Source organism: Podarcis erhardii, assembly GCF_964252035.2.
Source record: "Podarcis erhardii genome assembly, chromosome: 2".
NCBI lineage: Eukaryota > Metazoa > Chordata > Lepidosauria > Squamata > Lacertidae > Podarcis > Podarcis erhardii.
In genome coordinates this window covers 79,615,473-79,637,133 of record NC_138498.1, presented here as the reverse complement: position 1 = coordinate 79,637,133, position 21,661 = coordinate 79,615,473, and the positions used below count along the sequence as shown (strand labels likewise).

The 21,661-nt window shown below is 46.8% G+C and overlaps 1 protein-coding gene across 1 annotated transcript; it reads right to left on the bottom strand.

Moving 5' to 3' along the window:
* Positions 1-44: 44 nt before the first annotated feature.
* On the bottom strand, positions 45-21,661 carry LOC309335521 (haloacid dehalogenase-like hydrolase domain-containing 5). The gene is made up of 8 exons (XM_081850592.1): positions 21,446-21,661; positions 8,928-9,137; positions 8,262-8,374; positions 7,330-7,423; positions 5,628-5,661; positions 4,343-4,517; positions 2,986-3,174; positions 45-1,625 (listed from the first exon to the last, which is right to left on the bottom strand). The coding sequence occupies exons 1-8, from the start codon at positions 21,587-21,589 to the stop codon at positions 1,208-1,210; spliced, it is 1,377 nt and encodes a 458-aa protein (XP_081706718.1). The 5' UTR covers positions 21,590-21,661; the 3' UTR covers positions 45-1,207.

Sequence of the window (21,661 nt, the reverse complement as noted above, 5' to 3'; positions counted from 1 at the left end):
ATGACATATACAGAAAGCACAAAGAAAGAAAGCTCTGTAGGCAGTTTTAAATAGAAAATACTTTACTGGGCAGGGTTGTTGTTTTTTAGATAAACACAATGCTTTATAAAACTGGTAATGTAAGAAATAAGTTATTATTTAAAACTTTACATCCATGAGATACATGGCCATTAAAGACCAGATACATGATACTTTGCAGAGGGAAGGAACCTCACTAGCATATTCAACATCGCTACTGTGGTTTGGAGTTTCAGGTTTAAGAAAGTAGCTCAAACAGCTATTGTGCATTCTGCAGTTCAGTGCAGGAGAAACACCATGATTAATAATAAAACTTGAGTGTATTTAAGAGTTTAATGATAAATCCAGACAGATAAGGGAATAAAGCCTACCAGAAACTTTCAGCTCTTTAGAACGGGATTTGAGCAAAACATTATACCACTCAAATCCCATTCAGCCCATTGCTGTTTGCACAAACTTATGGCTTGTGCCATAATTTTAGTCAATTGAGCTTGAGCGGAAATCCAAAGAAAAGCACTGAACACAACGTTTCCCCTGAAGTGCAGATTCTATTTTCCATAAAGGAAACAGAGAAAAGAGTACAACGAGTCAGTGATTTTTTTTGGATGGAATTCGTAGCAAAAGAAAGCAAGATGTTATAGAGGGGAACACTATAATCCCTTAGGAATAAACATATAAATCAGGGTTGGCTAACCTATGGCTCTTCAAACGTTATTGGACTACAACTCACACCAATTCTCACCATAAGCCATGCTGGCTGGGGTTCATGGGAACTGGAGTAACAACAGGATCTGGGAGGATAGCCACCCCTGCTTTAAACTTGGAACTGCATAGAGTTCATTAACCACTATCTAAAACAGACTTGCCTTGACTGCTGAACACAGCTGATGTTCTTCCTCACTGTTCAGAGCATTAGATTTAACTCTGTGACTAAATAGTGAAGTCAGCATGCAAAAAACAATTCATATAAAAAGCACAGTCCATAGCAAGGGTGTTGGACGCAAAGGGATATCAGAGGACAGAAACCGAAGTTAGATATCAAAGGAAGGTGCTGTTAGAACAAGCAGGAGTGTATTAGAAGTGTTACATATAAAAATATAAACATGTTAGGAAGGATATGCCACTAAGTGCTTCCATCTGATTTTTCAGGAAGAAAAAGTACACAGAATACACAATGTTAAGAAAGTCATTAAGGAGTCCTGTAATTTTCATTTGGTGCAAAGTTCTCTAGCTGGAAGATTAAATTGACAGCAGCTTCAACATCTGGAACAATGTGGTTTGGTTCTACTAAAGCAGGATCAAACCTAAAATCCCTGTGCCCATGAAACACAGTCTCAGTTATGCACTCCCTCGTGTCAGAGGGCACCTCTGTGTGAGGGTTGTAAACTCCGGTGCAAACAAGGACAGACCTACAGCTTGTGGCAGTCGCAGGTGCTAATTCACTTTCCCAAGTGTTTTCGAGTTCTTCTTCCTGAGAGACTGTGGCAGATCTTGAGCCCCCGGCAGCTGTGGCCTGGATACGTGCCTTGGAACCTCGTCTCGAGTTCTTTTCTTGAAGGTAGCGGTTGTAAAGATTAGCACCATAAATATCTGTCATTAGGTTATCCCTAGGGAGTCAAGAAAGTTACATCAGCATAAACATATTTTGGGTATATGCGCAATGCACCTGCTGATAGAGCTTGCTATTTCCATTATTACAGTGCACAGACTCTCCTCTGCATACTGCAGTCTACGGGCTTTATGAGTGCACACATCTAAGCTCCCCTTCTGGACATCTCACCTCTGGTCTAGCAGCTCTGTAGATCTAAAGCCCAATGAACTGTGTCTCAGAGGGTTTCTCCTTGCCTTTGGGAAAATAAACTTCACCCTGGTTCATAGAATCTTTTGTACATCCAAACAAGTCAAGAGGAATGATGTGAAAACCAACAAATACTACAATATTAGTGAAATATGCACATGTTACAGGTTCACACATTTTACCACATTTAAACCATTCATACCTTTCGCACACATCCCTACACTGAACCAGTATAGCCAAGGCTGCATGTATTTTGCCAGATGGCAACAGAAGTCAAGAAGCTGACATCTTGGAATCTTAATGTTTTTAAGGTGTTCCCCCCAAAAAAAAAACTTATCACAGGAGTGAAGACTGAAAAGCATGAGCAGGATGTGAGGAAAAGAGAGGCTGACAGTGACTGAGAGCAGAGCTTCAGTGTTCTCCAGAGCTCTCTACAGCAGCAGAGTTCTCCTCTGATGGGCTTCTTTCACTCCACTGCAAGCTAATATATTCTCAGTACAGAGCGGATGCAATTAGACTTCATTAACAGAAAGCAAAATGAATCTCAAAACCATCTCAAATCTGAATAAGTATCCCAGCATCAGTGATTAACCAAAAAGGCATAACCGAAAGTGATTGTGATGCAGTCCTCCCAAGGTGAAATCAGCAGGATTTGGCCCGTGATCTTTCAACACCACGTGAACTAAAAGACAAGCTTATGCAGATAATTAGGATCAAGGACCACTGAACTCAGTGAGACTTTCTTCTGTGAAAATATGCAGAGAAGTAGGCTGTAACTGCTTAAGCAGACAGAAGCAGGTGACTTTATTTGCTACTGACCACGGATGAAAAGATCTGAAAAAGGTGGTTTCAGATTCACCAGGAGCCAGACATTGTACAACTATATAGCAGATTCTTTCACTTATTTACTGCCTGGCTAAAATTGAAAGAGGAAGGGTGGTTTTGACAATCTGCAATGTCATTGGATAAGTTTTAAACAGGTTTTCAGGGGGAGAATCACATTTATTTATTCCAGTCCCTTACCACTTTTAAACTTCATAATAATAGCCTACCTAAAACGTTCCCCTTCTCAACTGACTGGCAAATCATGAGTTTTGACTCATTCATTTTAACAAGTTTTATGAGTTGCTGTTTGCAACAGGAATATTTTACGATGAGAAACAGCTTACCCAATGGCATAGAGGGTTTGAATAGGCTTCTTCCATTGTTTTGCAGTTGCTTGTGTCCTGATCAGGTATTCTGCATAGTGATATGTCAGTTCACTAGGCTTTCCCATCAAAGCCTCATATTTCAGCTCTTTGCCAGTGATCTTTTTGTAAATGTTTTCCAAACAAACCATGAATGTTCCATGCCCAAACCTAAAATATACAGAAAATAAAGCTTAGACAGTGAGAATGAATGGTTAGCCAGGATAAAAACAAAATATCACATAAAAAGGGAAAGCCATTTGTCCAACTTCTATTGAGGTAGATTGTGAAGGCTGAATTAATTCCATTCCATTTTACATAAATAGGCAGGTGAGTAGCTAACACACATACACTACGCTATCCATATTTTAAAAGCAGTATTTGTTGGTCTCTAAAACAGGGGTAGGCAACCTAAAGCCCAGGGTCTGGATGCGGCCCAATCACCTTCTCAATCCATCCCGCAGATGGTCCTGGAATCAGCATGTTTTCACATGAGTAGAATGTGTCCTTTTATTTAAAATGCATCTCTGGGTTATTTGTGGGGCATAGGAATTTGTTCATTTTTTTCCCCAAAAATATAGTCCGGCCCACCACATGGTCTGAGGGATGGTGGACCGGCCCACGGCTGAAGAAGGTTGCTGACCCCTGCTCTAAAAAATCCCAGGCAGCGCTGGGAATATCCACTGGTTCCATATATTTTGTAGTGATGGGAAACCCCCCTCACCCATGAACATGGCAAATTAAACTATACCCCTAAATCAGAAAATAGTAGTTCAGTTAATTCCAAGCACAATTACAAATCAAAATGGGTCCTGTTCCCTATAACATTACTGGGAATGGAGAAGCACAACCCTCCTCAAACCCGCTTCCCTGGAAACAGTAGCTGTGCTAGTGAGAAATCTCCATCTCATCCTCCCCACCTCCCTTGCAACCTGCAATGCTCCTATGACAGGGACCCAAGCACTGGGTGCTTGACGGGCATCATCAGGAGCGTGAAAGGGATTGTTTTTTGTTCTTAATTAGTCTTCCCACTGACAGAGAAACAGCCAGGTAAGTGCACAGACAGATGGGATGGGAGAAGTTCTCCTCTGGCTCAGATTTTAATCCAAGCTGAGGTATTCCCAGAAGTCATAATGCTTGCCTCAAAAGTAAGTTGAGCATTATGGATCAGTGAGGCCCGCTCTTCGAATCAAGGAATTATGAATGTTGGTGACACTGATGATACATTTTCGGTGTTGTATGCTGATAAGCTTGGTGAACTCTTCAGATACCAAGAGTTCTCCCTTGCTGTTTGTACAGATCTTGAAAAATCTGCCAGCACTCACTGCCCTTGCCCTACCTTGGAGACTGGGCTTCAGCCATCCACATTAGATCCATGTTGCAAGCCAGTACAGGAATATGTGGGTGAGTTGCCTGAGCATATGCATTCCCAGGATAGCCACTTGTCAAAAGAACATCTATGATCAACTGCAGGTTCGTTTCCCATCTCACTGGCTCACCAAATAGAACAATCGCTACAAGGCAATCAACAGGGACACAAATTAGGTAGACAATTCTACACAGCTACTACAGTGTAACAATTCTGTCCTTGTTACGTTCCATGAGATGGTACAAAGCCCGAAATAAATAGAGCAGAATTCCACTGAGTAGTAACTTATTTGCAGCTATATTGTCTTCAATCAACTTTCGTCTTCAGAAATTCATGAAACAACTCCAGGGTCCATTGTTACCTTCATTCCATTCTTTCACTAATGCTTGATCAGTGTCTGTCTGAAGTGGACTGCTTCTACACACACACACACACACACACACGGTTTCAACATACAGGATTTTCTCCACAAAGATGGCAACCCTGTATGCACATGGAATCTGCCCCTTCAGATTGACACCAACCACATATTTCCTGAAGATATGTCTGACAGGTGTGTCAATTATCAATGTGTCAGGGATAGAACTGTGCATTCCCACAGGCCCATCTATGTGTTGGGTACCCACACGTACTGAATGCCTGAACAGGGCTAGACTATTGTACAAAGGTGCAGCAAGAATTTACATCTTTGATGTAAAGTAAACACACCCCTAGCTAAGATTTTGTCAATCGCTTCAGAATGCCACATGGCAAGTGCTTCATAAATGAAATTAATAATGGCGATGGTAATTTCTGTAGTATGGAATATGGTTTTGGAAGATTTGTTTATGTATGTAGGTTGTTTTATACAGCAGTTTTTAGTAACCGGTTTTTTTTCTGGCCAGGGAGTGGGTGGGCGTTTAGTAACCTAATGCCTAGTCAACTAGTGACACAACCAGCACAGGTCATAGGGTCTACCTCCTTGCTTTCAAGTTCTAATTTGGAATAGGGATTGTAAAGCTAAGACTTAGATAGCACTGACAGCATCATGGCTTAGCCTAGAATGGCAGTGTTACAAGAGAACTTACTGAAAGGAGACAAATAGGTAAGTTAGTGTTAAAGAGCAAGGGAATATAAACTCTACATGCCAAGTGCTATGCGCCTACCAGTCAGGTTCATCACAACCGGCCCCAGAGGCCATCAAAGTAGTATGTTTTTTGAAAGCCACTATGCATTCTACTTCACTTAGAAATCATGGGCTGCAGGACATACTGACCCTCAATCTTGGGAAGTTCCACTTCAGGCGGATGCTGCAAAGGGGAAAAAAAAACAAGCTATCATTACTAAGAAAAGCATCCTGGGGTTTTTCTTTGACTCTGACAGGCACTCAAGTCCTGTTCAGACGTAATTCTTTGCATGCCCACTTACATTTCTAAGAAATAAACGTATACCTATTATAGCAACAAGGAACTGGAACGGCACCTCTGTTGTTGAAAAGTGCTTGCTGCTGGTTGTTGCTTTGGCTTCGTATCATGCTTCCATATCAGCTGAAACAATTGTTTGAGCCCCTTCACTCACTAATGCAAACCCCTGCTATGTGTTTTAGGGGGGCAAAATTGCCTCAAAACGAACACTTCACTCCTCTGGGTCTAGTGGAGCATTGCCTTGTTCAAATATATAAAAGGATGTCACATAGAGGAGGGAGAAAGGTTGTTTTCTGCTGCTCCAGAGAAGCGGACACGGAGCAATGGTTCCAAACTACAAGAAAGAAGATTCCACCTAAACATTAGGAGGAACTTCCTGACAGTGAGAGCTGTTCGACAGTGGAATTTGCTGCCAAGGAGTGTGGTGGAGTCTCCTTCTTTGGAGGTCTTTAAGCAGAGGCTTGACAACCATATGTCAGGAGTGCTCTGATGGTGTTTCCTGCTTGGCAGGGGGTTGGACTCGATGGCCCTTGTGGTCTCTTCCAACTCTATGATTCTATGCTCAGGACGTTTGCATATTACTATTGTGCCCAAATGGATTTTACCTTTTGCACAATACTCAGCCACACAATATCCTAAGTGTAAGGATGAGATAGCACTGGGGTGTGGGAAGATGCCACTGTGCATTTCATTCTCTTCTCTATTTAAAAAAAACATTTTAATAACAATCAAATTCATTTTGTTGTCAAAGAAACAAAAATCCTGCACTCCCTTCACAGTTAAAATTCACAATTTTCATGATGGGATTCAAGCATACAACAGACACTTTTCATCTGATTATTTCTTGCAGGCTTGTGATACCATCCTCAGAACAGGCCAGACAAATTAACTTATTATAGAAACCCCATGAAATTTGATCATCCTCTTCCATTTCCTTTCCTTCCTCCAAAACGAACTTAGATGTGTGCGCATGCGCACTCCAGCATAACGAAGAAAGGACACACACCTAAGAAAGAGTGACCTAAAAAAAGTTCCACAAGGTAATGCAGCTACACATGACTACTTTCCACAAAGGAAACGAGGAAGTACAGGTAATTAAAGGGCTGGTCAGTGTCCCAGCCTCTTCCTCCTGAACTAGTCTGGTTCAGTCCAACCCTCCTGTCCTCTTCAACCTCACACGATACTTGGGCAACGCTTTCATTAGTTCTTGGAAACATTTCCTCATGTTTCTCCTCTGCTCTTTTCATTGCAGCCTAATCTATTGTGAGATCAGTCAATATTGGGTAACCTTCAGAACAAACTGTACAACCTTTTAAATGCTGTGGACAATATACAGGCAATTAAATTTGTCTTTCATTTGTCTATATAGCAACTGCTTGGAAATAGATTTTGTGGAGTTAAGCTAGTAGAACATCCTAAATTTATGAGCACATGAACAGCGGTCAGAGAGACTTCAAGGGCCAAACCAGGCTGTTAGGTAGGACATTTTTGTTAAGGACAATACAAAGCTCTCAATTATTAAGAGAAATTATTTGTAGTAAACAATATACTTACTGAAACTTTAGGTCTTCTGTCATGGTCAACCATGTCCAATAAGGGGAAGTTTTCTCGCAGCCTGTCGATTGTAATAGGCCGACAAAATCCAACACTAGCAATGTATTTGGTTATGGATAACAATACAATTTTATTGCAACATTTTCCTGGAATGTACATTTCTGCTTTATGAAACAAGCAATAAATTTGATTTGGCAGTAACTTCTTTTTTTCCAAGCCACACAACCAAGAATTACTACTACTACTACTACTACTACTACTACTTTAGGATCCACTCCTGCTGTATTCATTCCCTGCAGCCAAGACAAGAACCCACAATGGCTTCAGAACAAGCTTGCAGTCTCCCTTTCACACAAACACACAGCATAACCACAACAGTGAGTAGACAGCTGTTAGTGGCAGCCTCTCTGTGTAAGCCAGATACTGCCTGCTCAAAGAGAGCAAGAAACCGAGGCAGCAACCAGGAACTGGAAAGGTTAATAAAGAAAATAGGAAATGTTTCCTCTTTTTTGCCTGCCCCTCATTTCCCTTGCTGTGTTACATATTTCAAGACCACACTTAAGAGCTGACTGATTTCATCAGAGTTCATGGACAGCATAAACTACAAGATGCACCTATTAATGACTGTACGAAAAAAACAAAAACCAAAAGCTTTTTCCATATACAGTGGTACCTCTGGTTACGTACTTAATTTGTTCTGGAGGTCCGTTCTTAACCTGAAACTGTTCTTAACCTGAAGCACCACTTTAGCTAATGGGGTCTCCCACTGCTGCCACCGCGCAATTTCTGTTCTCATCCTGAAGCAAAGTTCTTAACCCGAGGTACTGATTCTGGGTTAGCGGAGTCTGTAACCTGAAGCATATGTAACTTGAAGTGTATGTAACCCAAGGTACCACTGTAACCTGGAATAAGCTACATCTTCCAAAGGATACTGCTTAGCAATATCAAGAAGAGGCCCTTGTCCAGACACAAGAACACATTTGTCATGGTAACGTCTGAACATTCGCAAAGGACTGTGGGACATCATGACTTGGTCTTGGGAAATCTGTGAGAGAAAGAATGGGAGATCAGTTCCTTAATTAATATGCTCTCTTTTACCTTGGACATCTTTGCTCATGAAAATAGTACTGAAAAATTAATTCAGATCAGATTTCTGTTTTCACAGCACACAACCAGTGCTTAAAATAGTTCTTGCCTCAGTCTCTCTCCACACCCAGCATCTGATTCTTGTTTCAAAGGTAAGGTTTAAATTAAACCATATACAAATTCTGAAGCAAAACAATAATGAGAAAACAGCTTACAATTCATGAGGTTAATGTTACTTGGATAGAAGTACACACAATTTGCCCTGTAAAACATGAAACTGATAAGCATTTTAATCCCCTAAGAGAAACCCTTGAAATCATTCGGAACATATTGCATCTATTTTAAAAGACACCTGTAAGATTTGGAACTCAGATTTACAGTTGTTGTCTTTATGAAGGCAAGACAAGAACTACTGAACTAAGTAGACTAATTATAAAACAGAAATATTCCTTCATTATTCATGTGATTTAAAACACACACACATACATACAAAAGGCATTAAAATTACTCACTGGCACTCCAAGAATATGAGACAACTGGTCTGCTTTCTTCTGACGAAGGCAGTTTCCTGCATTTGTGACGAATACTACAGGAACCGAAAACTCTCCCTGAGAATTAAGTAGTTTTTGAAAGGCTTTTCTTGCGCCTGGAATTGGTGTCTTTCCTCGTACCAATACTCCATCAATGTCAAACAGAAAGCCAAAGGTAGGTTGTATGTTGAGCTGAAATAAAAGAAAGTTTGCATTCATGATACAGTCATACCTCAGGTTACAGATGCTTCAGGTTGTGCGTTTTCAGGATACGGACGCGCTGAAACCCGGAAGTACCAGAACAGGTTACTTCCGGGTTTCGGCGCTCGCGCAGAAACACTAAATCGCACTTTGCACATGTGCAGAAGCGCCGGATCGCAACCGGCGCATGCGCGGCACTGCAGGTTGCAGATGCTGCGGGTTGCGGACGTGCCTCCTGCACGGATCACGTTCGCAACCCGAGCGTCCACTGTACTATTTATTTGTTTGTTATATATCTCCTGCCTTTCCTCCATGTGTGGTTCTCCCTACCACCACCACCGTAAATCCCACATTGGTGTAACTTCTAAGGTTTAGCAATAACATTCTTTGGCCATGAAAAGCCATTTTGTTAGACAACATTTTAAGACATGTTTGAAGAATGAAACGGATGCGTATCAGATAAAGAACAATTAAGCTGGGGTTAATGGCAGAGGCCAAATGCTATATGTGCTATAAATATTTCCAGTTAAATTAATTATGTGATCTGCTTCATCTCAACCTACACTCAAATAATAATATATTATTCCTTCTAAACCAGTTTGTAATGTTAGAAAGGGCACAGTTGGCAAGAAATTAACAACAATAACAAAATATTTATTTAGGTCAGCAAATCTTCCACTAATGGCTTACAGGACTAAGGAAGCACCAAACACTAAGATGTTACGAAGGCCAAGCAGTATGTGGACTCGCACAAGTTTAAAAAGCAGCTCCAGAATCGGTGTTGGGAAGACTGCTCCTTGGAAATGGATAATACATAATTACATGTGCTGCTTGCGTATTCTCACATGCATAAAGGAAATTACCAGCTCAGTGATATTGCCCCTCTTTGGGGTTTCCTTGCAAAAATATACTTTTGTTTTCCTAGGATTGTGAGAAATGCTCTCTCTCTATAAAAACATGTCTTGGCCTCATCTTTAAAATCAACCTGTTTCCAATGTTAAGGGGGTGAGTGTGCAGTTGCTTACAAAGCCAAAACAGCATCACCCACCAACAAGAGGTGTAGATATGGGGGGGATCCTGAGATTTCCACAGGTATAAAGATTCTTTTAAAAAGTAAAAAAAGGGCTAAAAAGCCCAAAACACAGGAGAATTCATTCTGTGTGCTTGTGAGTAGATTGGGGTGGGGGGAAGAGATGATTCGGCTGCTATGCGAAAGGAAGAGTGTTATATTATTGGGACTAAAGGAGAATCAAAAGGCACTGGCGGAAGAAGGTGGGTGTGGTGGGGGCGCAGCGCCCCAGGTGTCATCCCGGGGGTGGGGTGACATTTGGCGTGCCGCCCACCCATGACTCGGACTCCCACGCCTACCTTGAGCAAAGCGGCGTGAGCCGTCGGGGGAAGCGGGAGCTGCTGTGTCGTTTTGCCGCTTTGCGCACTGAATGTCACCCCCCCCCTTTGCACCAGTGGCAAAGCAGCTCCCCTCTTTCCCCGGCGGCTCACGGTAGGCGTGGGAGTTGCAGGAGGGCACCCTCCATGCCCCGTCCCCCTTGGGAGCGCGCCTGCCCTGGGCAGCGCAGGCATATACTCCGCCACTGTCAAAAGGTAAAATTTCCATTCTCCATTTCTTCCATATGGTCAAATCTGATTCTAGAAAATGTCTTCGCGTGTCTTGTTGTCCATTTTCTAATAAGGGAATGAATGCATAAAGTCTTGGAACAGTTTTTAATGAGATTCTAGGCTGGATTAACTTGTACTGGGAATATAGTCAGCAAGCAACACAATCTACAGATCTTACGGATTTAGTCTCTCTTTCCTCAGAATAGTGTAATCAAAATGGAAAGAAAATTAAGTTTAACTTTTCTGGCAACATAAGCCGATTTTCCTCTGTCACGAAAAGCTTAAGAGGGAGAATCACTGCATTTCAACTAGAATAGACTAGTACAAACACAGTGTACACATTAAAACTTTATTTAAAACATCTGATCAAGGAAGTATTCAAATTAAAATCTTATTTTTAAAGGTGATACTTTCCCTGACAAGGTATGGACATGTTTCAAATATACCAACAGATATTCGCTTGTGGTTGTGCAGAGCCAACTGCTGCTAGAATAAATATATTTTAATTTTTTTTTAAATTGGCCAATAGCACCTTAAGAGACTAACTAAGTTTGTTCTCGGTGTAAGCTTTCATGTGCATGCGTGTGTACATCTGAAGAAGTGTGCATGCACACGAAAGCTTATACTAAGAACGAACTTAGTTGGTCTCTAAGGTGCTACTGGGACAATTTTAAAAATATTTTAAAATATATTTCGACTGTGACAGACCAACACAGCTACCTACCTGAATCTGCCGCTAGAATAATTTAGTAAATTACCATCTGTTCATGCAAAAGTTTCAATGCTTCATCAATAGTTCTGAGTTTGTCACAATATTCTCAAAAATATTTTGTCCCTATCTGACATTACAACATCAAACTATGGAAGGTGGAAGCATTCACAGTTGTAAACACCACTGTGTCCTTACTGCAATCTGCCACTCACAGCAACAAAGGAAACTCCTCCAGGATCTGTCTGCTCCATCCCTTTTCCAGTTTAATGCCACAGTGCTTGTGGCTGTGCCACACAGATGCACAAAGGAGACAAGGGTTCGGTTCACAATGGAGGCTGAATTGAAGTAGCTGTGGTTTTTTTTAGTAACATTTGAATTTATAAGAGTGTTTCAATGGTTACCCATCCACCCTCAAGGAGGGTAAACAAATAAAGCTAATGCCCGATATGAATATTTGTCATTTGACTGAAATACCTTATTGCTCTCAATAAAAATAGGAGTTGAAAGAATCCCAAGAAGTGTGAGTACATTATGCCTTTCCTGTTGGGAGTCTATGACCCACTGATGTGTCTCCTTTGCAATTCATGATACAGGCTTATATGAAATAAAGTAGGGCCCTGCCCTGTCGCCCAACACCTATCACAAATTTCACATATGAAACATCTCAACACACCATCAATCTACACACTTTATATTTCTTAAGTTTCTTGTTTACAGGCGGCAACCATTTTAGGCACGTCCAATTGACGCGTGGTCACCGGTATGTGGGGCCTTTTGGACCCAGAAGGCGGCAGAATGGTGGTGGAAACAGGTGTGGGGCAGGGCGGTGGAACACTCTGCTAACACACGCAGGGGCCAGAAACAGAGCCCCCGCATGAAATTGTTGCTGCCTGTAATTCTTTAGATCTGAACTCAAACTTCACACAAAGTAGCATTCAGATTGCTTATTTATTTGAACTCTTTATATGTTACCCTTCATAATATTTATTCCATATTGATTTATACTGTACTTTTTTTTATCCCAGGGCAGTTTACAGTTACACTTTTTCAGTTTCTGGGATCATGAAGATGGTTGCCGGTGTAGTGTGCAATGTTTAATTCACAACCACATACCCTGCATATATGTAAAAGGTAAAGGACCCCTGGACGGTTAAGTCCAGTCAAAGGTGACTATGGGGTGTGGCGCTCATCTCGCTTTTCAGGCCAAGGGAGCTGGTGTTTGCCCACAGACAGTTTTCCAGGTCATGTGGCCAGCAGGACTAAACCACTTTTGGCACAACGGAACACCGTGATGGAAACCAGAGCACACAGAAACGCCATTTACCTTCCCACCACAACTGTACCTATTTATCTACTTGCACTGGTGTGCTTTCAAACTTCTAGTTTGGCAGAAACTGGGACAGAGCAATGGTAGCTCACCCCGTCGTGGGGATTCGAACTGCCGACCTTCCGATCACCAAACCCAAGAGGCTCAGGGGTTTAGACCACAGTGCCACCCGCTCCCTCCTTACCTTTTACCCTGCATATACAGCCATGCAGAGGTATTCAGGAACCATCCCACAATACTGTACATGTAGAATGGTGAGTGTGGGCCATCACACCATCCCCCCTCCCAGGCCATCACACCATCCCCCCTCCCAGGCCCCCCCTCAACCGAGGGTCCGGACCCGGCTTGCCGGGGTACGTCGCATGGAACTCTCGGAGGCAGGCAGGTGCGTGGACGTTGGCCGCTGGTTCCCAGGAACGGTCCTCCGGTCCGTACCCCTTCCAGTCAATGAGATACTGCAGCTTTCCCCTGCGGTATCGGGAGTCCAGGATGCGTTCCACCTCGTACTCAGGCTCTCCCTGAACCAACACTGGGTGCGGTCGGGGACGGTTCGGGTGGAACTCATCGGGTGGGGCCACCGGACTCAGAAGGGACCTGTGGAAGACCGGGTGAACCTTCAGGGTTGCGGGCAACCGGAGATGGAATGCTACAGGAGAGATTTGGTCCACGATAGGGAAAGGGCCGGTGAAGCGGGCGTCCAACTTCCGTGAAGGTCGAGAGGGGTGGAGGTGGCGAGTGGAGAGCCAAACCAGGTCACCGACGCGAAGTTCCGGCCCCACCTGGCGGTGGCGGTCGGCCTGGGCTTTGTATGCTTCCTTGGCCTGGTGCAGTTGCTCCACCAAAAGCTGTTGCTGGGACTGGAGCTCTTGAAGCCACTCCGTCACCGCCGGGACCGCGGATGCCGGCAGCACCTCTGGAAACAGCCGTGGATGATAACCGTAACTGGCCTGGAACGGGGTCTGCTGGGTGGACGCATTCACCGTGTTGTTGTAGGCGAACTCCGCCAATGCCAGGTGGTCGACCCAGTCATCCTGCTGGTAGCTGCAGTAACACCGGAGGTACTGCTCCAGCACCGCGTTCGCCCGTTCCGTCTGGCCATCGGTCTGTGGGTGGTAGGCTGACGAGAGGCAGACCTCTGTCCCGAGGGTCTGGTGTAATGCTCGCCAGAACCGGGATGTGAACTGAACGCCCCGGTCGGACACCATGCGCTCAGGTAGGCCATGCAGGCGGAAAACATGCTGAAGGTACAGCTGAGCGGTTTCCTTGGCTGTGGGTACAGATGGGCAGGGGGCGCAGTGCACCATCTTGGTGAAATGGTCGGAGAAAACTAGAAGGCAGGTACAGCCACGAGACGGGGGTAAGTCCACTACAAAGTCCAACGAAACCGTGTGCCAAGGGCGTGGTGGAACTGGCAATGGCTGAAGTAGGCCGGGGGGTCGCCCGGTAGGGCCCTTGGCGCGCCGGCAGACATCACAACCAGCAACGTAGCGAGCCACGTCAGCCTTCAGGCGGGGCCACCAAAACTCGCGACTTACCAGATGGGTGGTCCGATACCGTCCAAAGTGCCCCGCTGCTGGGGCATCATGGGCCATCCGGAGAACCTCCAGCCGCAGTGGCCCTGGCGGGATGTACAGACGACCGTGGTGCAGCAGAAGGCCCTGATGCAGGACCAGCCCCGGATACTGTGGGCTGGACCCTTCAGCCAGCTCCCGGAGTCGTTCCTGGGCCCAAGCGTCGACCCTGCTGTTCCCGCACCCGAGCCTGCAGTGGCTCCGCCTCCTCGGTGGCCAGGAATGCAGCTGGAGGTAGGATCGTGGTGGGATCTGCTTGCTGTACCGTGTCTGCGTTGTCTTCAGGTTTCCGGGACAGGGCATCCGCCTTCTGGTTCTGAGAGCTAGGGATGTAGCGGATCCGGAACTGGAACCGGGAAAAGAACAACGCCCACCGGATCTGTCTTTGGTTCAGCTTGCGGGTGGTCTGGAGGTACTCCAGGTTCCGGTGGTCGGTTCTCACCTCCACCGGATGTCGTGCCCCCTCAAGATGGTGGCGCCAGACCTCAAAGGCCACCTTGATGGCCAGTAGTTCCCGCTCCCACACAGTATAGTTACGCTCCGCTGGTAGGAGCTGGCGGGAATAGAAGGCACAGGGTAAGAGTGGCACTTCAGGTCCACACTGTTGAGACAAGACGGCACCGAGAGCCGTACTGGAGGCGTCGGTCTCCACCACAAAGGGTCGAGAGGGGTCAGGATGTTGTAAGATTGGCGCCCTCTGGAAGCAGGCCTTCAACCCCTGAAACGCCTCCTCTGCCTCCTTGTCCCAGGAAAACGGCGTCTTTGGGCGCAGTAGCCGGGTCAACGGGGTGGTGCGATGAGCATAATCTGCGATGAAGGTCCGGTAGTAGTTGGCGAACCCCAGGAAACGCTGTAGGTCCTTGCGGTTCCGGGGTGCCGCCCATTCTCGAACCGCTGCCACCTTCCCAGGGTCCATCTGCACCCCATCTGGAGAGAGCCGGTGTCCAAGGAAGTCCACAGTCCGCTGATGGAACTCGCACTTGCTGAGCTTTGCGTACAAACGGTGCTCACGCAAGCGCTGCAGCACGGTCCGGACATGTCCCTCATGGCGAGCCGGGTCACGGGAGTAAACCAGTATGTCATCCAAGTACACCACCACGTATTTGTCTAACAAGTCCTGGAACACGTGGTTGATGTAGCGTTGGAACACAGCAGGCGCGTTGCACAAACCGAAAGGCATAACCAAGTATTCAAACTGCCCGTACCGGGTCCCAAACGCTGTCTTCCACTCATCCCCGGCTCGGATCCGAATCAAGTTGTAGGCCCCCCGGAGGTCCAGCTTGGTGAACACCTGTGCCCCTTGCACCCGCTCCAGCAACTCCGAGATAAGGGGCAAGGGGTACCGGTCTGGGATGGTAATTTTGTTCAGGGCTCGGTAATCATGGCAAGGGCGGAGTTCCCCACATTTCTTCTTAACAAAGAGCACTGGTGCCGCGGTAGGCGAGGTGGAAGGCCTAATGAACCCACGCTCCAGGTTCTTGCGCAAGAAGTCTTGCAAAGCCTCGCGCTCTGGCTCTGTTAGAGAATATAAGCGACTCACTGGTAAGGGCGCTCCGGGCTGGAGGTCTATGCTGCAGTCAAAAGGCCGATGCGGTGGCAGCTGGTCTGCCCCCCGTTCCTCGAACACGTCCTGGTAGTCCTGGTACACGGCTGGGAGCGTGGGTGCTGCCTCCTCCGTGGGCGCGGCCGCCAGCGTCTCAGATTGAGCATGGGAACATGGGTCTGGGAAGTGCACAGTCCGTTTTACCCAGTCAATCTGAACGTTGTGAGCTTCCAGCCAGTCCATCCCGAGCACCAGGGGGAACCGGGGCATAGAGGCAATGTCCAAAGTTCGCAACTCCCGGTGCTGCTGGAGACACAGGACCAGGGGCTGGGTCTCCTGAGTAACGGCTCCTGAACGTAGAAGCCGTCCGTCAATTGCTTCCACCTGGACCGGTTCTGGCTTGTTCCGAAGTGGCACCTGATGATGGGCAGCAAAAGCAGCGTCCATATAAGAACGGGTTGCTCCTGAATCCACCAAAGCATGGGTAAGAATCCAGGGCCCACCTGGAGGGTATAAACGTACCGGAACCATAAGATGTTGCAAGTCCATTGGTGCGGGCCCGTTCTGCGCTGTTTGGGACCCCCGGTAGCTAGGGCCATCAGCTACTGGGGTTTGGCGGTTTCCCTGCGGCTGGCGTTTCTCAGGGCAGGACCGAGCGTAGTGTCCACTTCCGCCACAGTAGAGACATAGATTCCCCTCCCGTCGCCGCACCTTCTCTGCGGGGGAAAGGCGTGGCCGCACTGCCCCGAGCTGCAGAGGCTCCTCCGATAACTCAGTTGTGACTGTGGGGCTGCCGGAAGAAACTGGTGCCGAGAACTGGAGGTGTCGGCGGCCCCGGGTCAGGCGACGATCCTCCAGCCGGTCGTCTATCTGTAGACTCCGTTGAATGAGAGTGTCTAGCGTGGTGGGGCGTTCCATTGTGGCCAGCTGGTCCAGTATCTCGTCCGAAAGCCCTTCGAGATACTGGTCCCGCAGTGCCGAGTCGTTCCAGGTCAAGTCCTGTGCCAACAGCCGAAACTCCGTGGTATATGCGGCCACCGTGGACTTGCCCTGTTTCAACCGCCGAATCGCCCGGTTGGCTTGACTCCCTTTCTGGGGGTTGCCGAACGCAGCCTCCAAAAGATTGCAAAACCCCGTGTAGTCTGCCAGCAAGGGGGAGTCTTGCCTGAGTAGCGACAACGCCCACTTGGCCGCCTGGTCCTTTAACAAACTAATCAAAAAGTGCACCTTGGTGCGGTCGTCAGGGAAGTTCCGGGCTCGCCCCTGAATATACAGCTTGGCTTGGGCGAGGAACATGGGAAAGCTGGCCGGGGCCCCATCAAATTTCTCGGGCAAAGCCACTGGGTACTTGCCAGGAGCCGGGGCGTCGGCCCCAGAAGCCGGTAGGGCTTCCAAGTGCTGCTGAAGTGCCGTAACCGCGTCGCTGAGCTGCTGCACGGTGTGAGTCAAGGCCTGGTTCTTCTGGGCCAAAGCCACCAGCGCAGCCGCCTGGTCAGCCATGGCCTCTGGCTCTTCCCGAACGCACCCCAACGAAGGGGGAGTGCGGGTGTGGCGGGAGCAAACTGTGCTGGACCCGGGAGAGAGGTACCGTGAGCGTAGTCTGAGTCCACACGAAGAGGGGCGAGGTCCGAGGCGGAGAGCCGGGCGGGGAACAGGAACGCTGGAACAGGAGGCCGAGCAGGGTACAGGAACACCGGATGGTCAGGAACAGGAGGCCGAGCAGGGAACAGGAGCACCAGATGGTCAGGAACAGGAGGCCGAGTAGGGATCAGGAACACAGGAAGGTCCAACAACGACATTGCTCCCGCAACCTGGGGCCGGGCTGACTGGGCTTTTATCCTCTTCTAAGGCCAGGGGCGGTTCCGGCCCCCAGGAGCCCCGCCTCCTCTGGCCTTAAGGCGAGCACTCCTCCTGGGAGCAACCAGTTCCCTTCGCCTCTCTGCCCTAAGCCTCTGCAGATCAGGAGAGGCCGAAGGGTTACTGGGCCCTGGAGGAGGCTCACCTGTAGCCACTGAGTCCTCAAGCCCCTCTGGGGCCAGAAGGGTTTCACCTGGGGCCAGCTCCCGGTGCTCTGCCACAGGTGCAGGCTCTTCAGCATCTAGGCCTTGCCCCAGTTCAGCCGGCCCTGGAGGCGGGGACTCCTGTGCAGGCTGGGATTCCTCTGGTTCATCCTCTGAATCGGAATCCCAGGCCATCACAGTGAGGCTAATTTGGGGTCAGAGTCTGAGTGAGAAGTAGTTAACCTAAACAAAGAATCCTTTCTCAAACTTATTTATTCACACAACACATCTCAATCTCATATAGCCAGCCATCATGCTTCAACTTCCTATTGCCAAGAAAGAAAGAAATAACTGCTGCTGCTGCACTGTGTGCATTTGCTATAATGTTGATTTATGTTAAATAAATTTTTTAATTGTTGATTTTTTCAGTGTTATGTTGTAGGGATATTATACTTTTTATAATGTATCATTATCATACTTTTGCATTTACACTGTTTTTATGTGAACTGCTTTGAACAAAGATTTATTTGTAGGAAATGCAGTATATAAATAATATGGCCATCAGTTCTTGTAAGGTATACAAGAGAGTCAGGGAACCTATGGTCCTCCAGACATTGTTGGCAACCAAGCCCATTAAAGCTAGGCATTTAAACCAGCGCTATTCCAGAGCCTTTGAAAATCCCAGGAGCCTGCAGTTCAAATGCCCAGCTTGCATAACAAAACTAAAGCAATCACTGCAGGTGCAAACATATCCCAAATTTGCTTTTCTCTTCAGGATTACTCCATGCATATGTAAATAAAACTGAAACAAGCTAAGGGAATGTTTATTAAAAGATTAACCTGTTGCATAAGCAAGCCTCTTCAGCTGCTGGGGGTTGCTTTGACATTAATGTTAGTCTGTGATTCTGTGCTATACTCTAGAGAAACAGCCTGACAGGGAAAATAGCTGTTCTTGGTGATGGAAAAGGCACCACATACTCAAATACCATTATTTTGTTTTATTTACACTGGAATCACTTTATTTTTTAAAGCATTTATTTATCATCTTTTTTTATATAAAAAAGGAGATAAGTTCCTTTTAAAAAACACCTGAATGTAATGCAAACATATTAAAGCTTTCACTCGTGTCCTCTCAAATCCAAGACCAGGACCCTCCAGCAACCATTGGGTGTTAAAAGCCTGCTGTTCTATGTAAAATAAACAAATTAAAAGAAACAGTGTATGACTACTGAGGTCAAGCATTATTAGAATGACATATCTAGGTCATGTATTCTAATGTTGTATCTAGACGGTCAACCAAGTAGCATGGGCACTTAATTTCCTTGTCATGCATTTGACAAGGAAACCCCATTGGGAAATGACTGTAGCTTAGTGGCACAGCAAGTGCTTTGCATGCTGAGGTCCCACATTCAGCCCCATTGCATGTCCACATAGGGCTGGAAGAGACTCCTGCCTGGAAATATGGAAAGCTCCTGCAAGTCAGTGGTTAGTCAAAACTAGGTTTGGTGACCTCTTAGCCATTCTGTTGACAGCTGCCCATATGGAGATAGTCAGATGTTGAGAAACTGGCACTGAGATGAACATGGATTCTTGGTATACCAGAGTAAGGTCAATAGAATCATAGAATCATAGAATCATAGAGTTGGAAGAGACCACAAGGGCCATCGAGTCCAACCCCCTGCCAAGCAGGAAACACCATCAGAGCACTCCTGACATATGGTTGTCAAGCCTCTGCTTAAAGACCTCCAAAGAAGGAGACTCCACCACACTCCTTGGCAGCAAATTCCATTGCTGAGAAACATACAGCCCTATGCCTGTTTATTCAGAAGTTAAATACTATGTAGCTACTAAGCAAGTGTTCTACATACTTATTTTTTAAGTATGTGGTCATGCTCAGCGTCCTTAAGTAGAGGGCAGGCTGCACCAACCACAAATTCTTAATTTCCCATTTGTTCTGCAAAGCAAAAGTGCTCCATGACCAAAGAGCCTGGGTTATGCTCCTGCACAGCAAGAAGACTGTGTTTTAACTGCCAAGAGTTACATATTAATTGCTATGGCAACCCATTAGTATATATACTCATACAGAAAATCTACCAAGACAGGAATTGGAACCAGCCCTTTTTCTACCATCATTCCAGAATTGAGAAGTACTAACAAGAAAAAGAACATGTTCCAGGGGGTTGAGTCCTCATTCCTTCACATGGTTAAGACCAGTCTTGACAGCACAGCTGAAGAGAAGAGTAAATTAAAAAAAAGAAGCCAGAAAAGAGGGCAAAGTAGGCTGGCATGCACCATTAGGCAACTACGAAGGCCCTAGCAGATTGTGAGAACTCACCACTGCACAGCAGCGATTACCAAATGGCAGTGATTGCTTCTCAGCAGGCAGGCAAGCAAGCAGGCAATGTTGAAGATGACCAGGACAGCCTCCATTCACCAACTGAGATCTAAGCAGCACAGGGGGATTCAAACCCAACCACTGCCTGCCCAAAGATTGTGTAGAATTGGCAGATGGCTTTGTACTTGTCCCTGATGCTAAGCCAGGTGAGCAAGTAGCAGAGGTGGGTTCAAGGACCCCACCACACACTTTCTGCTCCCCCATCTGCTCCCTCTGGCTGCTGCCCATGCTTGTTTGAGAGACTAAACACAGAAGCACAGAAGACTTATGTTGAATCTGCGTCCCCTAGGAGGAAGATTTGCACCCCCAGTGTGAGCAGCAGCAGCAGCCCATTCTCAAGGATGGACATTTTCTTATACGAAAAAAGGAAACAGAAGTGATGATGGGGGTGGGGAGATGAAATGAGAGGTCCTAGTGGTGCAGCAGTAAAACTGCTATCACATTTGCAAAGCTAAGCAGGGTTAAGTATGGTTTCAAACTGGATGGCAAATGGGCGTTTTGAGAGTCCAGCATTGCAAGGGGTTGGACTAGATGACCCCAGGGTCCCTCCCAACTCTGTGATTCTATGATGAAAGAAAGAAAGAAAGAAAGAAAGAAAGGGAGACAGGAAGGGGAAAGAGGCAAAAAGAAGAGGCAGGTACTTTGAAAAGAATGAACGGTTAATGAAATGTCCTGCCGCACAACAACAAAAATTTCCAGCCCGTTAATTCACATAAAAGGTGAATCAGTGGCCAATCAGCATTCCCAAGGAACTTACGAAAGAGAAGGAGGAGGAGGAGGAGGTGGAGAGGGAGCAGACTAAGAGCACAAAACAAACAAAGCAGCAGCTCAAGTTAAAAGTTAATACAGCACTAAGTTAAGACCGTGAAGCCTCAAAGGAAGGAAACAAGACCCCTTTCCTCTTCCCCCTTCTCGGTTCCCTCCTCCTCCTCCTCCTCAGCTCCTTTCGTTTTTCTTTCCTTTTTGTTTAAGAAACAGTCCAATCCCTCCATCAACCGCTCAAAAAAGAAGCTCGGAGAGGGAGGGAGGCCGCCCCATCCCATGCCATGCCCGCTGCCCGAAGCCCAGGAGCAGCCCGGGGAGCCACGGGAAACAGACCCAGCCCTGCGACCCCCCCTCAGTGCAGCGAGGTACCTGAGAGCCCGCCTCGCTCTTCCCTGGGGCGGCAGGAGCAGCCGAGGCGGCGGCGGCGGCGGCGGCGCTGCAAAGGCTTCTCAGCCCCGGAGGTGGCCAAGGCCGGCGGAGGAGGAGCGGCGGCAGCAGCAGCATTCCTCTCATGGCGGACCCTTCGCGGAGACGGAGCTCCCAGCCCGGCGGCGGCTGCCCCTCCGTCGGGTCTCGCTCCTGCCA

What these genes read in the sequence shown, in the direction of transcription:
- LOC309335521 (XM_081850592.1), bottom strand. Translation starts at nt 21,589, where the DNA reads ATGAGAGGAATGCTGCTGCTGCCGCCGCTCCTCCTCCGCCGGCCTTGG. An exon ending in CTCATATTCTTGGAGTGCCA is followed by an intron (nt 8,375 to 8,927) that starts GTGAGTAATTTT and finishes TTTCTCTCACAG; the next exon opens with ATTTCCCAAGACCAAGTCAT. An exon ending in GGAACTTCCCAAGATTGAGG is followed by an intron (nt 4,518 to 5,627) that starts GTCAGTATGTCC and finishes ATTGCCTTGTAG; the next exon opens with CGATTGTTCTATTTGGTGAG.